At 38.6% G+C, this 26,160-nt stretch overlaps 3 protein-coding genes across 5 annotated transcripts; 1 reads left to right on the top strand and 2 right to left on the bottom strand.

Moving 5' to 3' along the window:
- The first annotated feature begins 3,126 nt into the window (after positions 1-3,126).
- On the top strand, positions 3,127-6,052 carry LOC111335958 (chymotrypsinogen A). The gene is made up of 5 exons (XM_088732689.1): positions 3,127-3,281; positions 3,659-3,817; positions 4,240-4,317; positions 4,453-4,651; positions 5,420-6,052. Exons 1-5 carry the CDS (start codon positions 3,227-3,229, stop codon positions 5,949-5,951), a joined length of 1,023 nt encoding a protein of 340 aa, XP_088588815.1. The 5' UTR covers positions 3,127-3,226; the 3' UTR covers positions 5,952-6,052.
- A 199-nt stretch (positions 6,053-6,251) lies between these two features.
- Positions 6,252-14,606, bottom strand: LOC111335953 (thymus-specific serine protease). 3 transcript variants are annotated; one of them, XM_022941962.2, is made up of 10 exons: positions 14,198-14,606; positions 12,845-12,974; positions 11,946-12,069; positions 11,505-11,582; positions 11,160-11,207; positions 10,567-10,836; positions 9,548-9,692; positions 8,523-8,708; positions 7,323-7,468; positions 6,252-6,902 (listed from the first exon to the last, which is right to left on the bottom strand). In XM_022941962.2, the coding sequence occupies exons 1-10, from the start codon at positions 14,499-14,501 to the stop codon at positions 6,837-6,839; spliced, it is 1,497 nt and encodes a 498-aa protein (XP_022797697.2). In that variant the 5' UTR covers positions 14,502-14,606; the 3' UTR covers positions 6,252-6,836. The 3 variants fall into 3 exon arrangements, with proteins under 3 accessions (XP_022797697.2, XP_022797698.2, XP_088588793.1); XM_022941963.2 differs by lacking the exon at positions 7,323-7,468 and having other exon boundaries at positions 14,198-14,576; XM_088732667.1 differs by lacking the exon at positions 10,567-10,836 and having other exon boundaries at positions 14,198-14,572.
- A 2,153-nt stretch (positions 14,607-16,759) lies between these two features.
- On the bottom strand, positions 16,760-22,801 carry LOC111335950 (uncharacterized). The gene is made up of 3 exons (XM_088732624.1): positions 22,302-22,801; positions 20,417-20,471; positions 16,760-20,043 (listed from the first exon to the last, which is right to left on the bottom strand). The coding sequence occupies exons 1-3, from the start codon at positions 22,723-22,725 to the stop codon at positions 18,276-18,278; spliced, it is 2,247 nt and encodes a 748-aa protein (XP_088588750.1). The 5' UTR covers positions 22,726-22,801; the 3' UTR covers positions 16,760-18,275.
- Between the last annotated feature and the right edge of the window lie 3,359 nt (positions 22,802-26,160).

The raw sequence follows: 26,160 nt of genomic DNA, 5'->3' as shown, positions 1-26,160 counted from the left end.
TTTTAAAAAGAAAATTTTTAAGAATATTCTTAATTCGTAACATGTGACTTTAGTATTGAAATATAAGCTAATTTTTTTTTTTTTTTCTTTTAATATCATGTTATCTTATTATGACGTTTTTATGACTTAATATCTTATATTCATGTATGGCGGAAGAGCCCCCAGGGGGGAGCTATGCAATAAAGTATGTATGTATGTATGTATGTATTGCTTAAATAGCGCTATCTACTGCGAGGATCGTGCATTATACGTATCTAACACCGCAGTTCAAAATATATGAACTTCATATATTTCATTGTATCTGATAATGCATTTCATAATTTTTGGGACACTTCTAAGTTCCCAAGACCTTTAGAAATCTGCAGATATTAGCGAATATTAACGCTCTTTTGGCTGAGCCCTTCGTTTTACGCTCCTTTTTTAACGTTTTAATTTCGTAAATCTAAGCAGAGAAAACTTTTTTATTTCGTAAATCTAAGTAGAGAAAACTAAGTGGTGATGTTTTCGCGATGAATAACAATTTTAAATTTAACCTTTCCATGGGTTTTCGCTGTCCTCATCACTTATGTAGACAGTCCCTTACAAATTTTTTTCATCAGTTACACGTGAACATTGTGGCCTTAGTAATTCAAAATCGCTCAGAAAAGTAATATAAGACATATTTAGAGGGTTTTACGTGATCTTATGTTAAGGAAAGTCCATTATCAATTATAAACACCCCTTTAAAGTAAGAAGCACCGTCAAGGAGGAAAATAATAGACGGGGACTGCCTGTTTGACCAGATGCTTCCAAGAATGGAAAAAACGTGAGCCCACTAGGAATACATAAATTTAATGTTTACTTAAAACTTTTTTTCGTAACATACAGCTGCAAGTCCTTACGGAAAGCCATTGAGTAAAACAACATGCGTGTCATTTGATGCTTGAAAAACTAACAGTGGGCCATCGCGAAAATGGTCAGAAATATACATTTAAAGTACAGGGATATAAAAAAAGCGTAGGCCACCCTAAAGAAAGTAGGCAAGTCTTTATATGACGATTACGATGGTGATGGTTAATGATAACAGCAACAGCAATGATGGTAATGATAAGTGTAGAAAATAACATGATTTCTAGTACAATTGTGTGTTAATAAACACAAACAAAGTCTTCAGAGACAACAAAATTACAATGAAGATGAGGCCTTACGATGTCAACAAGCAGCCTATAACCATGGCAAAAAGAGAGTTGCAACTTTTAAAAACGGTCATATTTGTGCATCCCTCCTTGAATGCCTAACTAACCTAGCTAACAAAATTTGTAGAGGGGTTAAAAGTTTCATTTCCCCAAGATGTTTGATGATTACATAGACTAGTTCTTAATGCCTTTGATTTCTTGCTGAAACCGCTGAGCAGCCGCGCAATTGTACTTCAAAGTCACAATAATGCACGAAATGGCCGGATGTCTTAAAACCATATCTTTCAGCTATTATTTTACAGCATTTTTTCTGTGACGTTTTTTAAGGTTTCTATGCACCAAAAGATTTTGAAAAACGTATTGTGGATTTTTAATGACCTGTTTATTTGTTATATGATTCCATCGAGCCAAAGTCAGTGTGGAGAAGGAAGACATCACTCTTTAAGTTGAATAACCCGTGGCTCTTTCGCAAAAAACACATAGCGGAAAGGCATCACATTTTCATTTATCATTACCATTATCATAGTTATTATATTACGAATACGATGATCATTATTACTGCAAAACGAAATCAGAAAAATTGGAACTTTTTATAGGCGGATGTGAATGTTTTAATCGCTTTCCTAACCACTTAATCATCTGACTTTTTCTCCATTCCCACCCAGTTGTTTTGTAAATACACAAATTTGAGTCTTATAGAGAAATGAAAAGAATTCGAATTTTAACACAACACTCATGCATATTTCGTTGAACTAAAACTAACTCTTCTTCTTTTTGATCTCATAAGGATTTTAAATGCAAAATTTAGGAAAAGTAAAATTATCAAGTAGAACGTTATCCTTCATCTTTTAATTTGTTAACACAACCCCCCTTTTTAAAGGAATAAGTAATAAAAAGTAGCGCTTACAAACATATTCACTAAAATCTAAATGATGCGGATCAACAATTTGATCAGCTTCATATACAAGAAGCGTTTTACTTGGTTCTTCCATCGATCTGAGAAAATACGTGCTCTAGTGGAATTAGACGTTTTAAACTCTTGCCCTATTTTAAAATTTATTTATTTATTTTAAAATTTTTTTTTTTTTTTTTTTTTGTTCATTTTGTTATTTTTTCCTTCCTTCCAGTGACTGAAGAACGGAGCTTCATAGAGAAGGAGACAATACATTTTTCCAATGTTTGATATATACATCTAGATGTTTAATCGGCTTTTTAAGAAATAAACTGACTTGTAATGATGTTGTGTTTTTAGGTTGAAAGAAATATACTGCTTCAGCCTTCAGATATTGCTTTTAAAAAAAGTAAGAATTTTATATGATTTTTCTTCCCTCGATTTTTGAATCACAAAAAACTGTGATAGGCCAAGCCAGTGTTGTATTTGAAGAAGGTTAAAGTGAAGGAAATAAAAACGAAATATGAAAAACAAAATGAAGAAATAAGAGAAAGTCAAACTGAAGAACCAAGTCATGACAGAAAATTGACAAGTACACAGATATTGGCTATTTCCATGAGCTAAGCATTGTTTGTAAAGCTGAGGAAAACGTGTAAACAGAGAAGCTTAAGAAAAATAAGCTTAAATGGACCACGAGTTTTACATAAATTTATGTTAATATACTCCTGACGATGTCTCAATGCGATACATATTTTTTTTGGTTGAGAGTCATTCTGATATGTGAGGATTTACACATCTTAGCAATCAAAATACCCTGGACAAACCGTATTCATTCACTTAAAGGCCCTTAAAACCATATGGTGTGATAAAAATATTCAATTTTTGTACAAGAAATATTCTGACTGTCCCATTCTGGCTTATAAAACATCAAACGATTTGTATTTGGTAAACGTACTTCCAATAAATCCAACCTTTTATCTTTAAGTGGCGGCAAGTAGTAATTTCATTCATGTAGCTACACATGGAGAGAAAATGTCCGCAAACGCATTAAACATAGTGACAGTCCATTACGTTGGGAGTGAAAACTATAAAAGCTATCATTATTCTCAATGGTACGTACTCTCATAAACCAACGTAACCCACTCAGGTGAAACGAAAGATGAAGATCTCAGCAATCTTATTGCTTACGGCGTTTGCATTCTCTGCGGCAAATGGTTTGTATACTCTTAAAACTTACTAAGAACTTATTTTTTTCTCTCGCGAGAGGAAGTTTCATTGTAACATTTATTAAGTATAACTGAATGGAACATCGAAATCGTTTACGTGGTCAAGTTTCAACTTACATCATTTCGTTCTCTCCTACGTTAACAGTTAAATTTCTCGGATTCCAAGGGAAAGAAGGAAAGAAACGAAATTTCTGAGGGCTTTTTCGTTCCTACTCTTCGTAGGAAACGCACTGTTGCGTATTCTTTTTTCTTGTTTTTTTTTTTCTTGTTTTTTTTTTTTTTGCGGCAGAAGGGAGGGGAAGGAGGGGGGAAGGGTGTTTGTTTGATTTTTTTTTGTTGCCTTACTCTTATCTTTTGCAATGTAGATTGCAGTCGTGTAACTGAGGATGGGGATTGCTGCCACTTCCCGTTCATTTTCGCTGGTTATCAGTTTTATCAATGTACTAGTTATGGCTGGGATAGAGACTGGTGTAGTCTCACGGATAATTATGACCGGGACGGACGTTGGGGAAATTGTCTTGAAGGTAAAATGCAAACACGTTTGAAAAACAACAGGATCTTATTTGTGAAAAAGTAACAATGTAAAGAAGGATGACGTATGGTTGGATTCTGGTTGTTTATGAAGGGTATCCTTTTTCCCTCTATTTTCCAACGAACAAAGGAGCATAGTAAGGTGGTCAACAATGCGTTAAGGTCAAAAGGAGGGATCGAAAAAGTCAATGACTACAATTTTCTATTTTCCCTTTTATCCTGTAGTCCAACAATGGAATTGAAATGGAATTAATCTACTGTTCCCAGACTTCATTTCTGACGGTTGCTGGTGGAATTTTTCAGTTAGATATGTGAAGTATGCACCAGAAGAATCAGTCTTCATTAAAAAGACCTAGCATATATTTTTTAAGTGTCATTTGTCTAATTCAGTAAAGAAACATCTCTTTCCGTTTAGCCCCGATAACAGTTCCGACGACACCCCCAACCACCCCTCCCTTACCAACCCCAGGAGGAGGAGGAGGATCATCATCAGGTACGATCCACGAGAGCATTTCCTCTTGGAAATATCGATGGCTTTCCGAGGACGTTATTATTGTTTTTTTCCTAACGGTGAAACGTTTAGTAAATCATAACTAGATATCATGTAGATTTTTCTTTTAAATAATAGACAGCGATTGCGGATCCAGACCGTCTATGTCACGTATTGTTGGCGGTAGCGCGGCTGAAATAGGCAGCTGGCCGTGGCAAGCTATGTTAGCCAGCCGTGGTGGAAGACAGTTCTGTGGGGGATCTCTTATTGACGAATATTGGGTGTTGACGGCCGCCCACTGTGTGTACGGTTCTTCAGAAGATCGTGTTGTTATAAGGTTGGTGACTGATTTTTTGTACAAAACTTATTGATATATTGGTCAGAATAGTGGAGAGCGTGAAATTCAAAGTGACAACTATAAGGTAGCTCATCTTAGAATGGATTTAGGCCCCCAAATCACGGTATTCCAAGTTCCGGAAGTAAAGTAAAAAGTTCACCACCAATCAGAGAAAAAACATCAAGTAACCGTGCAAAATGTGCAATAAATTCGACCCAAGAATGCAAAACTTTTCAGCGGTTATTCGGGTTTGTCCTTTCATATCAGTTAACCCTCACAGTAAATGCATCCTTTAGTTGCATGCTTTGTTTCTTAGAAAAACCTTACTAATTATTTGGTGGTAGTTGCTAAATAAACTCACTGGCCACTACAATATAGCTTGTGGCAAGTTGATGCATACCTTTGCTGATAGTAGAGCTCTTTCACCTCTGGCGCGGATATGAAGCTTTTTGAACATGATAAACTACGAAGCTGTGAAATTTGATCAATGTCACACGATGACCATTAGGTACATTTGTCCGTTGGATTTAAGTATACTAGAGAGCTAGAGATATACTAGAGAGCTACCGTGTGAGCATAACATGGGGTAATTCACATTAGGAGACCGTAAGAAATCAAATAGAATTAAGGGCAGTAAAGTTTTATCAGCTTTCCTTATTAGTTGGGTTAATCTGCATATTGGACATCGATCGTCAGTCTCCGGCTAAATGCATGTGCTGCTCATGCAAGGTCTTGTTTAACGCATGCAGTTTTGATTGTTATCCGTAGGATGGGTGCTCACAAAATTACGGACATCGGGCAAGAAATTCAAGTGCAAAAAATAATTAAGCACGAGAATTACAACCCTAATAATTTCCAGAACGACATCGCACTACTTAAACTGACTGAAAGTGCGAAGATCGACAAGGGTGTAGGACGCGTATGCCTGCCTGACGCAAACCTGTCCCTAGTGCCGGGAAAGAAGTGCTACATTACAGGATGGGGAACGCTGCAAAGCGGGGGTGAACAGCCAGATGAACTCCAAGAAGCGTCGGTACCGATCGTCTCTCATGCACAATGTCAGCAGGCCTACGGAGGAAGCATTCATGAGTCCATGATCTGCGCTGGTCTTGACATGGGAGGAATCGATGCTTGCCAAGGTGACAGTGGCGGACCTATGGTGTGCGAATTCAGTGGCAAATGGTACCTCGAGGGGGCTACCAGCTGGGGGCACGGATGCGCACTACCTAACAAGTTTGGAGTTTATGCTAAAGTGCGTTACTTGAAAGACTGGGTCACAGACAAGATGAAAAACAACTAGAATGAATACCTGACGTCCATGTTAGACTACTGACGTACCACAAATGAAAAAAAAAATGTGTGTTTTCTTTGGGGTAGAAATAATAAAGGGATAAGAAAATATTCAAATGTGTTTTTGATCTTCACTCGTGTACAAACAAGCTTTGTCGGTGAGGGGGGATCATAAGATAATTTGGTTTTATCAACTGAGTTGATAATGTTAATAAGCTACCATAAAGAGATTTGAAAGCTAACGTTTAGATCGTTAGCCCTTCGACAGAGCGAAGGACGAAGGGCGAATACATGATAATAATAATGATAATAATAATAATAATACCTTTATTTAGACACAATAATGTTTAAAGCTGAACAGCTTGCGGGGTCGTGTGTAAATGCAAATAGACTCTAAATTAAATAAATTCAAATGATGATGGTTTTTGAGGAGAGGGGAAAACCGGAACACCCGGAGAAAAACCTTTCGGTGCAGGGTAGAGAATCAACAAACTCAATCCACTACTGACGCCGGGTCCGAGAATCGAACCCGGGACACATTGGTGAAGGCGAGCGCTCTCACCACTACGCCAACCCTGCTCCCCGAGTGCTTCCAGCCACTCGTCGAATACCAGAAATATCAGCTTTAGTATCTCGTCATGGTGGCCAGTTTACATTGTCAACTCAGTTGCTGAAACCAAATTATCTTGCCAATTCCTGCTAAAGGTGTAAGAACAATGGAAAGCCGCAAACCAAATTATCTTGCCTAAATTCCTGCCAAAGGTGTGAGAACAATGGAAAGCCGCAAACTGAGATCAGCCTAAGACTCTACGGACCATACTTCTAACTCTCATAGATACAAAATCATAATCAGCAGCTCTATCCATGTATCAGGAGATGAAGGATATCAGCTGGCTTAATGTGATATATCCAAAGAAGATCGGCTAGCTTCCAACCACTCGCCGATAAGTGCTGCAACTTGCTGGAAAGGAAACCAACAATTGATCTATAAGAAGTGTGAATAAATTCCTGTCCACCCAGTCTCAAGAGTTATACCATCAAATAAGTTTTTAAGAATAAGAACAAAAAGCAAAACTTGTTTTTATTTGGCTGTGCGCTTTAGTAGCTACTGGTTGCAAAGTGGAGTTTTTGGCCAGTTGCAGAGACTTCGAATTAGTTCTCACCACTATTCATAAAGAGCATGTTAAAAGTTAAAATGATAAAAAGCATGTGTTTTTATGGGATATTTTTTCAAGAAAGATCATTCAGAAACTATGGCGGGATATTTACAAGGTAAATCATAGGATGTGACCTTCATGGTCATTTAATAGGTAGCTTTCTGCACGAACAGTAGACAAAAACCGCATGATTTTAAAGTATGTGATAGGAAACTAGGTCGAACCTTTCTAGCCTCACACAAGGCGGGTGGATCATCGGGTGAATCAGGAAGCATGTTAGCACAGTGGGAAGTGCCGGGGATAAAAATAGCCACTTCAGATGCACTTTGGTTCGTTAGAACACTTAATGCATGCCAGGGGTCTATAGATCCTGCAACGGAGAACATAACAGAAAAAAATTGTAAAAGTAATGTAATATACACATCACTCTCACATCTTGCGCTCTCCGTCCAGGAGTATTGATGGGTCCCAAGGAACTGACAGAAAGCTAATGAGATGCGGAGGTAGGGAGGAAAGGGAGGGGGGAGTGGGGACGAGGTGTTAACTTGCGATTAACTTGCGATTAGGAGTGTTAACTTGCGATTAACCAGGATACTGGAAGCATAAGCAATACTCGTAGTTCCAACATAGTAACATAAAAAACGGAAGGGACTCCGGCATTCTGGGAAATTTTCTTTGAGAGAAAGACTTGAGAGCTGCAAAATACTTATTCATCGACCTTGTCAAAAAACTCATTCTACAGTGGCCGAAATTCCGAAAATAAGAGAAGTTTGGATTTGATCATTACAGTATAAGTTCGCGTTACAGCTTCCTAGCAGACCACAATTTTACTAGCATGGAACTTTCCTCGAGGCATTCTCTTTGGAAGCTAAAATTTGAACCGGATTTTTCTATAAAAACGACTTTTTTATTTCTAATAATTTCTCTAATCATTTAAAAGCACTGAGTAGCCCTTTTGCGAACAGTAGTTGTAAATCTTCTTTATTCTCCGACGCGTTTTAGCTAAAACCGTGGCCCCCAAAATACTTTTCTCGCTTTGCTTTACACATTTTAATTTCTTCGCAACTTCGCCTTGTTCCTGCTCCTAAGTCTCTTTAGCCATTTTCCCCGTAGTAGCCGCTAACTTTGGCTTACAAATACAGGCGTTCAGCGGTACTTGTAAAACTCCCTGAAGACGTTTACGACAGTTGGACAAAACGCGTCGAAGAATAAAGAGGTTTTAAAACCACCGTTCGCAGAAGTGCAGCTCACTAGTTTAGTTTTAAAAAATTGAAAATTTTTAAAAAAATTTTAATTGTAATTCTTTTTATTTTCATAACGATTTTAGGATTGACGCTTCGGTTTTCGAAGCCTTCAACTAATGAAACGCAAAATTAAAGACCATTAAAGAGCTTCCTTTCTATCTAAAACTTCAAATCTCTCACCATTTACAAACACAATCTTTGAGCCTTTAGGCGTTTTTCCTCCGTAGTAAGCGTTTGTAAATGCTACTCTTTCATACACGTCCTGAGCGGGAATGTCATAGGCCTCAAAACAAATATCCAGGTCGTATTCAAGGTCGTGTGGGACTTTCGAGTAAATACAGCTTGTATTTTTCTCACATGTTTGATCTACAAAAAGATACAACAATGACGATTCAATGAACATTTGTGTAAGTTGAGTAGAAGTAAAAGCGTAAACTAGGTGAGACGCCTGAGAAACCTAAAGACCTACGCTGTTGAGGAAAAGGATAATAACGATAATCATCATAATGAACACCAATACTAACAACTGCAACTGCTTCATCTACATATAGTATACGTAAGAAAGATTATGATGATAATAATGAGTGATGCATCACTCATATTATCATATCATAATATTATCATATTATCAATTGATCTAACCGCCTCCCGGTTAGCTCAATTGGTTAGAGCGCCAGATTGTGTTGTGCGGGAGGTCGTGGGTTCGAGCCCCCCGCCGGACCAATACTCATGGTCTTAAAATAAGTGAGGAGAATTTGCTACCTTTCTATAATCAAGAAATGGATAGATATTCTAGTCTTCTCGGATAAGGACGAATAAACCGTAGGCCCCGTCTCCTGCAGGGTTAGGGGTAGGAGACGTTAGTTTCCCACGCACGAGATTACTGTGTGATGGACGTCCTCCCCTGGGAGGGATAGGTGGATGTTGAGCCTGAAAAGCCCCTATGGGGAGTGGTTAATTAACCTATGTATGTATGCATATGATAATAATGATTATAGCAGCGAAAATAGTGACATAAACAAGCAAATGGTGATAAGAATGAGAAAAATGTACTATCCAGAGGTGTTTCTCGCCAACTCTTTACTTCACAGTCAAATGGGTAGCAACTAAAAGGATGAATTTTTAACAAGATCGTGGGTATTTAGAGTCAAGAACAGAATCCAAAAATGTAAGAACTTTGTGGCATCTAATCGACTGGAACTTACAGTATCCGAACTGAGTGCAAGTCTGATAGATCCACTGGCGAATCATCGAAGAGCCCGTAGGGTCTTGGGTTGTGTTCTTGAATATTTCCAAGTATGCTGTGTAGTTATTATTCACGCAGGGAAGTCTCAAATGATCCAGATAGTACTGCAAAATACAAAAATCGTTGCACACAAGGTCAAAGATATGCACAAGAAGGCCACCAAAGCCATTGAACAGAAAGAATTTGTTACGATCAATACAATTGATAGATTGACTCTACATGGTGAGACAAACGATCAAACGTTAATTTATCAATAAAACCACGACGAACAGTAACATTTCCTATAACAAAGAACTTGTTGTTCTTCTGTAACAGTTCGGAATGATCTGAGAAAGTAAACCTACTTCATAGTCAACTCTTTGTCTATCTGACGGGGAGTGATAGATTGGAATTTTAAAATCTGCTTAAGTACTGGCTGTACTTCTATCCCCGTATCAGAAAGGACCAAGTTTAAACAAAACAGCACAAGACAATTTCGAATTTAGCAGGCCTGTACTTTACGATGAGCTGTTCACGAGAATCGAAAAGTTAAGAAAAGTGGAAATTTCCCATACAGTAAAAAAAAAATTTCGTCAGCACACAAATGAGTGAAATTCGTGTTTAAAATAGAATATCAATAAAGAGATTTGGCACCACGTGAACGTGAAACGGCAGACGTCAGCTTGCCCTTTCACGTTTCATGTAAAATAGCGTGAACCCAGCTGCTGTAGCTTCACACGAGATCATTTGACGGCGCCCCTGAATCACAGAAGGAATAGTTTTGTGCCCTTTTTCCGGCAATAAACTTCTACTCTGTGAGAGAAAAAGTGAAGAAAATATTACGTACACGGCAAACGCAAAACAGGTTACTTTCACACAGAAATGGCAAAGCGAAACCGTCGAACGTGAAAACAATGTCGGGAAAAAAGGTCACGTGGTCACTCTTGCCGTTCACGTTTCACGTAAACGCGGTGCTAAATCTCTCTAATATATCCTTACGCGTATCAAATAGCCAAGACTTTGGTAAGGAGTGAGGGATGCATTTGTCATAGTTTGACACACATATGCTATGCTGAAGCCAGCCGGAGCCTGAGAATTGTACTGCACAATTCCGTCCAAAAAGTTACCAATATTCTCGACAAAGAGCCAAGTGTCATTCGGCTGTGAAATATCATTGCATGACAAGAAGTCACGCTCTAAAGTCGTGAAATCCTTCTGGGCGATCAGCTGGTTCACATAGGCGAAGGCTTCCATTATATTTTTCTGACACTATAAAAGTAAGCGAGAGTAAATCACTTAATTAACGGTATATTGTAACAAACTGGAGATCTCGAGCGACAAGTGCACTGGACAAGCACCACATGTACTGATCCCTGTAATGTCCTTTGCTAATTCAAGAAATACGGTAAAAGAGGAATTTGTTTAAAATGATAAATGTGCATCTCTAATTTTATTTGAACACTATCCAAAGTTCAGGTACGGTCAAACGCAATATGCATTTTATTTTTCATCTGAAATAGGTATTCAAATCATAGTTATGTATTACGTTGCACAATTCACATTCCAACACTATAAAACTAATCAAAACGTACTTGCATGGACCCACCAACAAGTGGGGACGCGAAACTTGCGGCAGCAACCTAGACATAAATAAATACATACGTTAAACAAAGATTGTTAAGACCGAATAGCGATTTTTTTTATATATATATATATATATTTTTAAAGACATTTCTCCTGTCCATATCTTTTTCGTTACCTATTCTATATTTATGTGAGCTTTCAGGAATCAAGAATCGTGCGCTGATACTAACTTTCCCGTATATTTAGTTTTCTCGCTTGTTATGACACTCATGACACATCTTGCCGACATTTCATGCGATGAGCCATCAACGACCTAATTAATTTTGGAAATATCTAAAAGTCAGATAACCTACGTTTTTGTAATCTTGAAAATCTGTCTTGGCCTGCACAGGCGCTGATGACGCAACCGCTGCCATCACAAGATGAGGATACTATGTGGAATAAAACACAAAGAATGAAGAACCACTTTGAAGAAATTAGGATTGCTTGTATTTTTAATTGTCAATTTCGAGGGTGGGCTAGTGTTCTGTACTGTAGGAGTCTTTAATCGGTTTTGTAACCAATTGTTTTCCTTGCGCTGTTCATGTGTTCTCGATGTGGAGCCGGCGAGGTTGCACTCGCCGTAACATGTTCCCCTACATTTCTAAATTCGTCGCCGTTTCCACGTTGCACAGGGCGCACACACAACTCTAAAAGTGTAACCGGATAAATTCTCCCTGCTAGGTAGGCAATGTAAAAAATATCGGCCAAAAACAAATCTTTGTCTAGAAGAGAAGAATCTGAAGAAAATTTACCTTCAGTCTGAACCAAGCGGCTAGATTTCCCGGGTAGGAACCGCCATATGCAACCCACTGATTCTGATCTGTGAGTTTGTACGTCTTCTGGGCAAAGACACAAAACTCGGCCAAGTCTGCCAATCTGTAAAGAAACATTCGGAACATCATTAATCGTTCTCAAAAAGAAAAGGGATTTTCTATAAGATGACGTATTTTTCGCCGCAGGAACTTGTAACAAGCTTCATTGAAAAATCTTGACGCCACTGACAGTCCTAAAACAGAGGAGTCGTTTCGAAGGAATATTATTTGTTTCGTTCGCTCTTGATTTCCAAACGTAATATAACTATAGAGCTCAAAATCTATTCTTTGGATAACGCTCAAACTTAAGCTCAAGGAGGAAAAAGACTTAATATCCTGAATATCAATTTTGGTATCATCTGATTGCTTAAAATGAGGGCAATTTTTACCGCAATTGGCTGTAAGGGTCAATTATAGTACAGACAACGTTGCTCGCTTCAACGTGACACGCAATGGTCACGCACTGAAAGAATCGTTTTATTTGACATGGATATTGTGATAAAAATCAAATCGACCGTGGTTTAGTGTGGTCTTTATTCTGTGATATTCGCCATCACATTGGTCAAAACCTGTTGCAGACTCACTTAACTGCGTCATACGTAGGCTCGATTTCCGCTGCTCTCTCGAGTCGGATCTTATTCGTTTCCTAAGGGAGGAGCGCGGACTTCTGTTCCCGAACAACGGCTGGTAATCGAGCCTACGCCACACAGTGAGTCCAGAAATTTTGCGCACTGTTATTACGAACATCTTTGTCGATACTGAAGAGTATAGACCATACCAAACCACTATCGATTTTATAATTTCACCATGTATCGCTTCTTTATGCTAAGATTACTTACGCTTGCTGACTTGAAAGATATTTGAGGTTCTCAGTTTCCAAATAGTCTTCAAAAGTACTTAGACCATAGTAACGATGCTCCACCGCAAAGAGTAGGCCACTATATTGCTCTGCCAGTGCCACAATATTTCCTAAATAATTTGCAGAGTATACAAATTTGATAGAAAAATAACTGTCACGGGCAAGTTAGTTGTATGGACAACTTTCCTGCCTTCCCAAGTCTCAACCAAACCCACCTAACCACGAAACCGTGATCACCTGACTTTAAAAATATCCCTTGTCATGTTCGCGACCATATCAGTTTCATCAAGCTGCGACCGCCAAACCATACTGTCCGGGTCGTACACATAAAGTGGCGAAGATGTCGAATAATAACAGAACAGCGCTTCGACCAACGAGTTTAATGACGGCAAAGAATACCAATATTCACAAACGATCCGCGGGTCGCCCTTTCATCAAAGATTACGAGACTCGGGGAGCCGTAAAAACCACATTATGAAGGGCGGTAAGCGAAAGAAAATGAAAGTTTTACGTACACAAAATTTTATAAGCGCTTCACCACGTGCGAAAAAGGATAGCGAGTAAAATTACCACCCAGCCGGACCAACACTCAAGGACTTAAAACAATTGAGATGAATATGCTACCTTTCTATAACATCAAGAAATGGTTAGATATTCTAGTCTTCGCGGATAGGGACGAATAAATGGAGGTCCCGTCTCCTGCAGGGTTAGGGGTAGGAGACGTTAATTTCCCACACACGAGATTACTGTGTGATGGATGTCCTCCCCTGGGGAGGGATGAGTGGGTTTCCACATTTGCATTCAAAACGAGCTATCGCTCATATGCGACATGTGGTTAAATAAAATTACTGACTTACTTACTCTCTGAAGGATTGTGGTCTACATGACATACAAAAGAGGAGGAACGGAACGGACTAAAACATAAAACCTTGTTGAGGAATAGCCTCAACAATACTCTGAGCAGATTCCTTTTAAGTGGTTCTTAGGGCACTTTTAGTCAACAGACAAAGACAGCAAAATTAAGCGCTCTTGTCGAACGATAACGGGGGATTTTTTTTCAGTTTCACTTCAAGCTGTCAAAGTGAAAGACCATATAGTTTACTTTGAAAACGTTTCTTCAGATAACTAGGAATTTACTGATCTCGACAAAACAAGCAGCTTTATAAGTTTGCTGATTTCTCACTCTGTGCTTTTTCAGGTTTAATACTAAACTAGTTTTAACCAACCTGGTAATCTGGCAGTGTAAAATTATGGGAGTAACGCTCATCATGCAGTCACGCGGAAGTTGTGGGAAAATAACAGAGCTTAATATAGTTTCGAAACAATCTCTCACCATAGTCTATAGCAGCTCCAGATATTTCTGCTTCTCCTCCGATGTATAAGAAAACTGGCCCATCTTCCTTTCTCCAATAATTGGCATTTACCCAGTAACGTTGTTTTAATGTCTTCTGTGACGGCTCAAAGTGATCCAGTGGCTGCTCCAAAGTGTATTCTTCGATTGGATCGTGTCGCGCATACAGCAAATATTGATGTTCACGCACATACTCGCGGATCTTGTAAGATATTTCGGTTTGGAAACATGAGGTATGAGAAATAACCGCCAACAGCAAGAGCCACTGGATTAAAAACCTCTCCATGGCAGTGATATACAATTCCGATTACCATGAAATTAAATTGCCTTCCAATGCCCTGTGGCTTGAAGTTCAGACTCTTCATGTGAGCATCTCGTGACTGCGGCATTCATGCGATTCAGAGCGTGACTCTTAGTCACGCAATCAATCGTTTTTAAGAATTGTACGCGAACTTCTGCGGTTACTTCTCAGGAAAACCATACATGTATAGCCTGCAAATCCCAGTAATGAGTGTGTAGTAGTCTAAAACTTAGAAAATTTAAAAAGCAGTACGGTACATTCGGGAATTCATCGCAGTTTTTAAACATTCAGAATCTACGATTTGTAATGACCTGAAAAGATATATATGAGTTACAAAGCAACTGCGTGACACATTACTTAACGTTTCTGTTGTCTTTTAGTTATCTCTAGAACCAATTATCAGTGGTAATTTCAAGAGATCAGTAAGACTGACAGATAACACTTTTGATAAAAAATGACCTGTGTAAATATTTTATCAGATGAAGTTATCTTGTGGCAATGAACATCCGACGATAATTCATACTTCAATCAATCCAATCAATCCTTTATCTAAACACGTGACACCTAGGAGTACAGAAGTTCTCGTAAAAACGTGTACGTGTATGTACAATTAGAAAGAAAACATTATTTCTGTAAGAATACAAATAATAAGTAGATCTATTAAAAAACTAAAAACAGGATCGAAGATCATAGACAAGAGCTATCAACAAAAATTTACGATATTAACAATATTAACAATAACAATATTTACAATCACTACCGCTAAGCCATGTGGGCTTTAAGAGAACGCTTGAATGAAACAATATCTTGAGATTCTCTGAGTTTAGGGGGTAGCGCATTCCAAAGTTTACTAGCTAAAAATTAAAATGACCGATGTAAAAACTCAAGATTAAATGGAGGTAAATCTAGCCTTGTACTGAGCCCACGTAAACTATGCGGTACACTTCTAAAATTAAAATTACGGGCAGATTCCCCCGCCTCCCCCGAGCAAACCAACGGCCATTTGACACAGTAGGTCCTCCCGCGGGTTTGGGTTTCTAACCTAGCCTGGATGGGGCGGGGAATTCGAACTGGAGGTGTAATTTCTTTTTTCTTTTTTCGTGAGTGAATGGCCCAGAAAGAAAATTTTTTTCACACCTGCAACAGCACCAAACACTAATACGGTACATGACCACTAAACTCTATCGTTGATAACACAAATAACCCTTAGATAAAAAGAAAATATGCTCGAGTAGGGCATTTGAACGCAATTTTAACGAAGGGGTGCAGGAATGTGAACGAACCACTATTCAAAAGTTCAAATGCCCATGGAAGGGATGTCGAAGTTTCGAAAAGATCAACGTATAAGGCTACTGAGTCAACAAAGAGGGTGAAAAATGGAGTCGGATGGTTAAAATTGGTTATCAGAGTTTCCTGATTATGGAAAATTATGTAGCTAAAACTGTCAAGGACATTTTCTCGCCAAGGAGGAAAAAAGTGCTTAACAAGGATACGAATTTCAATTGCAATTACCCTTCATTTACACCCTTTTAAAGCTATCAACGAACTTTTTCTCGCCAAGAAGGGTACGAATTTTTAAACTTTAAACTTTAATGATAAATACTCCCAAAAAAAAGGTTTTTCAGTACCTATTCACAAATATGAATGCTAACTATATCTGACAAGCTATTGTCAAATTCTAAATTCTAACAGTCACTCGATCATTCGTTCATGGCAAGTTTCAGGACTTTCTTAAGAGCCTTTACAGATGTAACGTTTCTCAGGTCTTCGTCTAACATGTTCCACAGAGATACTGCTCTATAGGCAAAGGACCTTTGACCGGTAGCTGATCTGAATAATGGAATGTCAATCTTCTCATTATTATGAGTTATGCGATTATGTACAGAAGATCGTTGTTTTAAAGTTAGCACATAGATATTCAGGAGCTAAATTGTTGACGCACCTACAAGCTATAACAGCGTCTCTGAATTTGAGTATTTTGTCAACTGGAAGCCAGTTGAGTTCATCCAGTAATGGCGTTACATGGTCAAATTTCCGAGCGCCGCAGATGATTTTGCAGGCGAAATTCTGGATGAGTTGCAGCTTTTTTTAGTACATAAAGCAGATTGAAATCCTCTTCATTTGCTCTCTTCCTCTTTCAATTATTCACTGATATCACGTGATTGACTGTCCGGCGGCATTCAATACATTTGTAACCTAGTTAAGGTACCCATACCCGAACTGAATAATCATACACAGAGAAATTTTAAAGACCAACGGTACGCTTTATTTTATTCCATAGTTTACTTTTACTTACAACAAGTACCCGCGTGGCAGCCTTTAATTTCTTAAAGCGAGAATTGTTACTCTTAATGTTGATCTTCGAATCTGTAAACGTTTCTTTTTAACCTATAATTGAAACTTAGTTTCTGGTTTGATACACGCCCATGCGATAAACACCAAACCTATTTATTCCTTTTCTCATTCCTGGGGGCGTTCTTATCTCGGAGCGGTCAATTGAAATCATTAAGTGAAGAAATTACTTAAGTATTGTGTGATCATATGAAGAATAATCTCACTATTTGAAACGAGCAAATGGCAGCTAAAAGAATCAAAAGAAAGGTAAGAACTGGCAATAAGTTTCTCTTTGAATCCCAACTACGAGGTAACATTCAAAAAACAAGTTATTGTCAGCAAAGTTCGCGGGTGTTGATTACTTTATCGAGGATTACCGTCTAAATTGTTGACTATTCAACTGAAGAAATGAACTTGACTACACGGGGTCTTATCCTGAACTGAAACGCTAACTATAGTTTTCTGACTAAAAAGAACTAATCACGGAGGCGTCAATCTAACCAGACTACTTCGCAGCTTCTCTCGGGAGCGGTTACATCTAGCTTTAACGGAAGAGGTTACAGAATCTTTCATTTTTTAAATGTCCGCTGCAGGTGACGCAGTTTTGCTTGTGCAAATTTACTTCCATCGCATCATTTTTAAATATCAAAGATGATCATCGTCAAAATAATAATGATAATAATGCCTTTGTACAGCATATTCACCATAGCCCATTGCAGAAACGTGAGAGGACTGGGACGAGTTTCCTATATTTTTTACATTGAAAATCTAAACATTTCAACTGAAATGTTACTAAATGAAAAGCTACGCAGACAAGTTTGAGAGTTTTCAGCGAAAAAGTGTCCAAATCGGAGCCTTGCAAAAGTTGAAAAAATTCCATACAAACCCTTAAAATGTTTTGGCTTGTCTACCCAATCCATACAAACTCTCTATATTAGGTGATATTTGAAGAGCTGTCATTTTGCCATTTTCCTCCTCTAAATACTTCTGTTCTTGCTTAAGACTCTCAAATTTAGTTGATCTTTCATTTGAATATCTTAGTTTTTCAAACAAACAGAAAACAACCACACTCTTTCCCAGTCCTCTCACGATTCTGCAATGGCCTATATCATATGCACACATGCGCTTTGCAACACTATGTGGTCAAGTGCAATTAAATAACTACTGCTACAACATACGAAACTAAAATTTTTTACCCTAAAAATTTTTAAATAAAATTTAGTATTTACATCTTATTCAACAAAGCTGTTGAAAAAATTACGCGTTTTCGCAATTTCAGTTCAAAGCTCTCATGACGTCTTATAAAGATTAAAAACCTTAATAGTTATCCTTAATTAATCACTAGACAGAACAATTATCTTAATCAAAAATTTGAAGAATACTATAGGTCCAATAAAATAATATTTATACTAAGACTTCAAAACATCAAACGTTCGTATTTCTAGCATCTGGATCCATCAGTTTTTCCATCTCTCCGAGAGCTATACAACATGACTCTGGTAGACAGTCTCCATTTCGGATATTATTCCCATCCGTTCGTTTTGTCGACTTATAGTTTTTCATGTGGTGTTCCATCTGGTAAGCAGCAAATGGGTATAACAAGGACACTGCGAAGAAGTCTTCAGCCACGTTTCCGTTGATTTCGTGTTTGTCGCGGATTGAGTTGCGTATCCCGGTAGCATAGGCGAAGAAACCAAGAAGGAGAGTCCAGCCAACGTAGCAAATCTCTGCAGAAAAATAGCCAAGGTATCCCACAACCAGCGCGGCTGTACAGGCGTAGAACGGTAGCGCCATGATCAGCATATGGGTCCACATTCTACCGTTTCGTTTCTCTATCATTCCAGCAGCAATTCCCATGGAGTACCAGGGAGCAAAGATGCTGATGCATACTTTGGATACGCTCTCAAAGTTTGGGGTACTTAATACATCCAGAAGCCCAGTGGTGAAGTGTGGACCGTTAGGATCCAAGTCTCCAGCTTCCACTTTGACCGCCCGCCATAGAGCCACACACATGAAACAGAGCATGATTGTGTATGGAACTCCAGACGCAATGGAAACTGTCTGCAAGGCAGTCAGCGCTTTGTCGCCTCCGGCGTAAAGAAGAGCAGTGGCTGTGGCACCTTCTGTCAGAGCCCAGAAGACCCGTTGTAGGACCGGAGGCTTTGGGTCACCATTGGCTGAAAGGCAGTCTATAACAAGTGAGCCACTGTCAGAGCTTGTAACGAAGTAAAGGACAATGCCGATCAAGGAGAGCACAGAAAGAAAACTTCCCATGCCTTCATATTGGTTCATCACGTCGAACCACATGTCAGTTTTATCACGACAAGACAGACGGAACAAACCGTCCATTGACTCGACAGCGTCTTTTCCCCCCAAAGTTGAGTTACATGTAATATTGGCAAGAGCAGCATTTCGCTCCATTTTAAGTCCTGCTCCTCCAAAAACGCTGAACCACAAGATTGAAAAGGCCACAGGTGCGGTGAGTGTTGCGTTGATAAACTGTCTTATGGTTCTTCCTCTGGATATCTTTGCAATGAACATTCCAACGAAGGGTGACCAGGCAATCCACCATCCCCAGTAGAAAATGGTCCATGAGTCCATCCACTCAGGGGCCTCTTTGCCGTCAGGTGCATTTCCAAGTTGAGCGAAGGCGTCAGTGTGGAAGCCAAGTTGAACGATTGTTTGCATGTAATAACCAGTGCTCTGAACGAGCAAGTTCAGTGTGTGCCAGGGAGCGTCGAAGAAGAACACGAGCATCATGATAAACACGCCTAAGGCAAAACAAGCCTCGCTTAGGCGTCGAATACCCATTTTCAGTCCACTGATGACCGAGAAGGTAGCACAAGCCGTTACGCACCAGATAATGATAATTTGATTCATGGTGCTGACCTCTATCGTACTTTTCAGGCGGTGGACACCAGCATTGAGTTGCATAACGCCCAGTCCCAAGCTCGTACACACGCCAAACATGGTACAGACCACTGAAATGATGTCAATGGCGTCTCCCATCCATCCATAAATCTTGTCACCGATGAGGGGGTACATGCAGGAGCGCATAGTCATGGGAAGCCCTTGTCTGTAACCCACAAAGGCAAGAAGAAGGCCAACTACAACGTACACGATCCATCCGTGAATTCCCCAGTGGAATAGAGTTAGGTTAATGGAGTCTTGGGCGCGTTGATTGTCATTATACCTAAGGCAAAGGAATGGTAAAGAAATATTTAACTTCTATTTAAAAAAAAAAACAGTTTTTCTCTTTAATCAGCCAAAGATCTTCTGCCGGATCATTTCATTCGGCCAACTTTTTTCGAAACTCTTTTTTTCTTTTTTTCACCTCTTTGTGCCGTAGTCTATTTATTTGCATTTGCTCTTTCTCAAATGGCAAATCATATACAAATGCTAAGGAAGTGATTAGAAAGAACAATTTATTTTTCAAACAGTACATTTCGATCGAGCTGTCACAAAAATGTCACCAGCACAGCCGTAATATGTGAAAGATAGATTATATTGACAACAGGTCATAAGTTATTTCTGTACTACAATTTTAGTGAACACCCTTTACATACCTGCCTAGATAACGGTTTCCATTTTCACCAGGCGCGTAGTGCCATACCGGTTCAGCTGTAAGTCAAGAATATTAATAGCCATATCAGCATCGGGTTAAAATATCAAGCGCTACGTGTATTGACTCTGAAGAACTGGAATGCACACAGATTTGTGCTTGTGTTCTTGCCGTTTTTAAATCATTCCATATACAGTTGTGAACTCAGCATGACTGCTGTAAGCACAATTCACAACCACAATTGAAGTTGTCGGAAAACAACAAAAATAGTTTTTCTTTCCGCATATTTTTGGAAAAATTTACTCAGAATATTGGAGTTTAATGTATTTTTAACTGTCCAAATCCGTACGGGAAATTGACTATTCTCGCGAATGAGTGACGGATAATTGTCTGGGTCACGATTTTGTAAAATTATGCAAATTTCATATTCTCATTGAGCAAGGATACAAGATTGACAGCACTGAATAAAGCACTTAAACATTCTTGAAATATTAACAGCGATATGTTAGTTGAAAGCGTGGGTAAATGGTCCACTTGAACTTTGTTCTCGTAAAGCGCGCGGAAAAGTATACGTTAATTATTCATTACTCACGAGTGAAGAGTACGTCTTAACTCCATATGTGACATGCCATGTCGATTATTCATTTTGAATTCATTTATTCACCGTAATGCATTTGTAGTTCTTAATTGGAGTAAGTCTCATGAACCACCACCAATAACTTTACTTAAAGCTAAGACTATTATTTCGAGAATATAAGTTTCGAAGCTAAATCGAGCTGAATATTGTAAATAGTATCGTAATGAATTTCGAGCATTCAGCAAGGAATTAAGAATTCAAGTGTTTTTACTGTAAACTGGAAAATTATTGAAACCGAAATACGCCACAAATCTTAAAGAATCAAAACGGATAAACCGGTGGTATGAAACATAAACCAACCCAACTGTGAAAACGAAATGAGTGTCGCAGCTGCTAATGTTTTGGTTTCTGATGGGTTATCACACGACGAAAATGTGACATCGACGAAGGGTCAGAGGCATAATTAAACCGCTAGTAATTCTGTGAAAATCTTTGCTTGCTGGTTATTAACTAGGTGTAGTTAAATGGTCCATGATGTTAGCAACAGAAATAAGATCAATTCCTGAATCCTCAAGTAATTTCTATCAACTTCAAAGTTGTAAGATAATTCATGCATGAGTGTCGCCGTTCCTTCATTCATTTGCCGTTCAAAGTCTGGCCTTGGACACGCAATTCAACTTTTCGAACAAACAACATCATAAGGTTGGTTCAATACCGCTCTAAAATAACGAAAATAACAGCACTTTTTCTAGTTCAAATTGAATCTAATCCTCACAGAAAATGAAAGAGTTTTCCCACGTGGCCGGCTAGTAAAATCACTCAGTGACTAGATATTTACATAAATAGCGCGCGGTTTTTGTGCGGTCTGCAAACAATACTTTTAATAGTTTATATTCTTTGGACGCTTTGTGTGGCAGGTGATCAGGCGTGACGACATCATAGTAATTTTACTTCAACATGTGGGAAGTATAGTATAACACGAGGAAAGTAGTTTTACTTGCTATGAGTTTTACTGAGCATGTGCGAAGGAAATATCAAAATTTTACTCTAAGGAAATATGATCACGGAATCGCCTTTTTTTTTTTTATTTTATATTCTTAAGACCCAATGGAGATTTTAATTTTCTTGGCACATTTTTAAACTAGAAATCAGCGTTCTGATAAGCGAGAAATATTATTGTTTCTCACCAGCCGTTGAACCGGTTTCGCTCCATCTCACACGCCTTTTACAAAATCGCGGTTGAGGAAATACTTCGAACGAGGAATTATTGCTGGAGTAGCTCTGACTACAATAATAAATGGTGTACACATACCCACTCCGAAATAGAATAAGCCGATCCCGATGCCAGCGGCAAACAGCATGGTGAAGTAGGTCGCGTCTTTGAATTCAGGTTTTTCATCCGGTTTTCCCAGTTTCATCTTGCCGTATTTGGAGAAGTACAGAACGATTATAAATACAGCCCAGGCGTCTTGGGTACCAATGTACATCCAGGTAAAGGTAGCGGTGATCCATTTTTTCCACACACTCATCTCAGAATGCGCTTTCTCGGGTTCAATGATACACCAGGCGACAAAGCCCCAGATGATCAGAGCAGAAACGAGCGACACTACTGGATTTAAGCGGATATTTATCCCCAGACTAGAGCTTCCCATTTTGCACCATTTCCAATTGATGCGAAACCACCGACATCGGTTGGCAGCGTCTTCTTGTTCACTACTACAAGTACTATTATCCATTTTATTAACGCGCTCGTTCGTTTTCGACTTCAACGTATCTTTAATAATACTACCGGTTTCCTTAGCTTTACCGCGCCTTTATGTCACTGATTTATTAATATATTCAAATCAATATAGCTGACAGGTGGCTGTCACACATGTGACGCCCACGACATCACCCAACCAAATCTTGTGTCACCTCGGAAAAACTCTTAGTAATTTTACTCTTAAATAGAAATGGCTACATAGGAAATGAGTAGTTTCACTCGACTTCGATTTTTATCACAAATTTTTTAATGTGAACCTTCCATGCCTTTGTTAATATTGCTGTACAATAACTGAGTTATGTGCCACAGGATACATACAAATTTCAGCGAATTTTCAAGGAACTTACATATTTCCACCACAGTATTCAAGCGAATTTACTTCTGCTGGTCACAGAAGGTTCGATAAACGGTAAACTATTGCAGTGAATGTTATCTGTATCCAATTTCCCTTTACTTTTTCTTTACAAAGCTAATCGTTCAGCCTGTGAGAATGAGCAGTTTGATCAAAATAGGAGTATTATGTAGATTTTGAAATATATATTGTCTTTGAATATATGACCGCATAGCCATGTTATCCAGATATAGGAAGAGGGGTTTGGTGTTCAGTATCAAAAATTCGAACTATGGTAAGGAACAAACCTTTCACTGAAGATCAGTCCAAAGTCACGAAAAACAGACATGTGAGCCGGTTTTACCTGAAGTAGGATGAACCGATGATCACCATCGAAACCGTCATAAGCCAAATAAAGTTTTAATCCTTGCCCAGGAGAGACAGTCATAGTCAAGAAGGTCTTATGATGTTCACAGAGATAGTAAGTTTTTTCGGTAACACAGATAAGAATCACTTGAATTTTCGGAGAGTAAAAAGTTGGTTCACATAGGGAAAATTAAATTTATTCTGGTCTCGGTTTAATCGCCAAAAACTGCAAAGTCACTAACAAAAAAGAAAAAGTGTTTTCTCAGATTTCGTCGTTTCTTTGAGTTGAACTTTACATACTGTAGTCGCTTTCATTCAATAGATGTTCACCAGGGATTCCTAGTAATGATCTGTTTCATCGTAAACAGTAACATTGACCGCTGCTAATAACGACTAAGTAGTTTCATGCATGAATGATCATGAGTTCGGCGCGAAACCAATTTTGCTTTCATTTTTTGGTTTTTTCTTTTCGGAAGAGGTTATTCATTTTCCTTTCCTTAAAAAAGGGCTATCTTTACGTTCCATACATGTATAAATGTTCGTATATCATTGCGCTGCTACGCTGTAAAGCGGTTTTCTGAACGAAGAATAAAGACAACGTTGATACTTGAATCAAACAGTTGGCGCCCTTTCACTGGTCCCTGGAAAACGATGTAAGTGACGTCACAGATTCCTTCCACGATGAATTTATAATGAAGACATCTGATCAGGGAATTTTACTCGTTTTAAGTCAATTTCCACGGCATTTTGCGATAAGCTATTCGGTAATATGGGGTTCTATTCATTCCCTAGTCACATATAGACAAGATTAGTGTCGAATCAGTCTCAGCACTCGGTCGCTAAGGTCCATTCCATCCTGTACGCAATCTTATTAAAGCGATAAGACAGACGGAAATATTTTGCTCTCGGCAGAATCAAAAAAATATATCAAATATGCAAATTCATATCATGTTGGTATAAGAGATAAATGTACTGCCTACAGGGTGAGGTAGCTATTCTCGAGTTTCATGAAACAGCTGGGATACTACAAGCGCGCTGATTAGTAACAAATCCAAACCCTTAGAAAGTGGAAGTATATTTCATTAACGCAATAGACTGCACTTTCTATCGGTGTACCGGCATAATGTTGGGAGAACACGAGAATAGTTTGTAAGTCACGAGCTGGAGGCGAGCTGAAGGCGAGTTGGAAACGTGTCAGTTTAAAAATTAATATTATCTTCTCTCAACACTTTAAGAGGGTTATTATGCTGGTAAACAGAGAGAAAGTGTGGTCTATTTCTTGAACATAATTAAATCGAACAATTTCCGTCTTCCTGCAAAAAAAACCATCATGCGAGATCCTCAGCAATATATTTTTAAATCCTTTAATTTCATTTTCCTCAGTAGTTATCTCGTGCCACAGCAACACTTGCCCACAGCTGTAGCACGCTACAATTATTTATTTTTTTTCATAGTTGCCCGTCTATTCTTCCTCGGTCAGAACGATTATCATGATGAACATTAGTTATGAGCTAGTCTGCGCTCTGTAAATCAGTTGTATGCCTTTTGGCGATGGATTATACATGTGAGATTATTTCAGAACTGTCTTAAGCTACAATCAAATTGACAAAGATGTGTAACAACCTGTCGGTCAGAACGATTATGAAGATTACTTATGAGCTAGTCTGAGCTCTGTAAATTGTATACCTTTTGGCGATGAATTATACATGTGGGATTAATTCAGAACTGTCTTAAGCTATACTCAAAGTGATAATCGGATGTGTCGAAGCCTGTCTCGCCATCGTTGCCTGAATGATTGGATTGAGTCAAGCTACCTATCAAGCCTTTGTTATTCTGCCATTATTGTGTACGACAAAAAAACTACAGGTCGGAGCCACGTGCATTTCTTTGAGTCAGAGATGAGGAACGCACGCGACATCGCCATCCAAAGATAATTGGTAAAAGAAATGAGAAATTTACATTCCTGTTTAATTTAACGCCCTGAGTCTTATTTAAGCTTCCCAACGAAATAAAAAAGTTACATAAACACCACCGCATGAGATCTAAGCTTTGGATCCGAAGGTGACATAGGCAGGGGGAGGTCAGACAAAAGCTGTCTCTCTTGCAAGTGCCCCGTTTCTCGCAACTTTTCAATAAAAGCCTCGTCTCCACGCACACACCTCGAGGTTGGTTCAACGGTCATTTTCTCGACCAATTATACTAATTTGAGGCATGATGCCTTATTGTTGCTTTCCATCTTCGTTCTATGTACCCTTACGAGATAGACTTTTTGGGGCCCAAGAAGAATAAACATGACGATAAAACTCAAATCTTAAAAATTCGCTTTGGAGTTTACGATACTTTGATTCTGAGAAACGAACTTGCTGACCTCAAGTGCAGTTTTAAGCTATTTGAACCATGCTTTGCAATTGGAATGGTATATATATATTGGAACGGCATATATATATATATTGGAACGGTATATATATATATATTAGAACGGTCTATATATATATATATATATATAAAGATGAGTTTCTGGAGTCGGACTAGTTCAAAAACATTTCATTGCTACTCAGAGTTTCATGCTTCTAGTGCATATATATATATATATATAAAGTGTGACTTGATTTTCGTAGAACAGTGCTCAATACATAGAAGTAGAGCGAAGTATATATTGTGGGAGGAAAAAGACAAGTAAACTACAAGTTCATCCCTACAAGCCTGTTTCGT

The sequence above is a fragment of the Stylophora pistillata genome, chromosome 1 (genome assembly GCF_964205215.1).
Source record: "Stylophora pistillata chromosome 1, jaStyPist1.2, whole genome shotgun sequence".
In the NCBI taxonomy this organism is placed as follows: Eukaryota; Metazoa; Cnidaria; class Anthozoa; order Scleractinia; family Pocilloporidae; genus Stylophora; species Stylophora pistillata.
Note: the sequence above shows the minus strand (reverse complement) of the source record. Positions and strands in the feature narration are given on the sequence as shown.

Excerpts from the sequence above, each read along its gene's own strand:
- LOC111335958 (XM_088732689.1), top strand. The coding sequence starts at position 3,227 with ATGAAGATCTCAGCAATCTTATTGCTTACGGCGTTTGCATTCTCTGCG. Across the intron at positions 3,282-3,658 it reads TGCATTCTCTGCGGCAAATG|ATTGCAGTCGTGTAACTGAG; the intron begins GTTTGTATACTC and ends TTTGCAATGTAG. Across the intron at positions 3,818-4,239 it reads TTGGGGAAATTGTCTTGAAG|CCCCGATAACAGTTCCGACG; the intron begins GTAAAATGCAAA and ends CTTTCCGTTTAG.
- LOC111335953 (XM_022941962.2), bottom strand. The coding sequence starts at position 14,501 with ATGGAGAGGTTTTTAATCCAGTGGCTCTTGCTGTTGGCGGTTATTTCT. Across the intron at positions 12,070-12,844 it reads TATCTTTCAAGTCAGCAAGC|ATTGGCAGACTTGGCCGAGT; the intron begins GTAAGTAATCTT and ends GTTTCTTTACAG. Across the intron at positions 9,693-10,566 it reads GTCTTGGCTATTTGATACGC|TACTATCTGGATCATTTGAG; the intron begins GTAAGGATATAT and ends TGTATTTTGCAG.
- LOC111335950 (XM_088732624.1), bottom strand. The coding sequence starts at position 22,725 with ATGGATAATAGTACTTGTAGTAGTGAACAAGAAGACGCTGCCAACCGA. Across the intron at positions 20,472-22,301 it reads CTTATTCTATTTCGGAGTGG|CTGAACCGGTATGGCACTAC; the intron begins GTATGTGTACAC and ends CTTGACTTACAG. Across the intron at positions 20,044-20,416 it reads GGAAACCGTTATCTAGGCAG|GTATAATGACAATCAACGCG; the intron begins GTATGTAAAGGG and ends CCTTTGCCTTAG.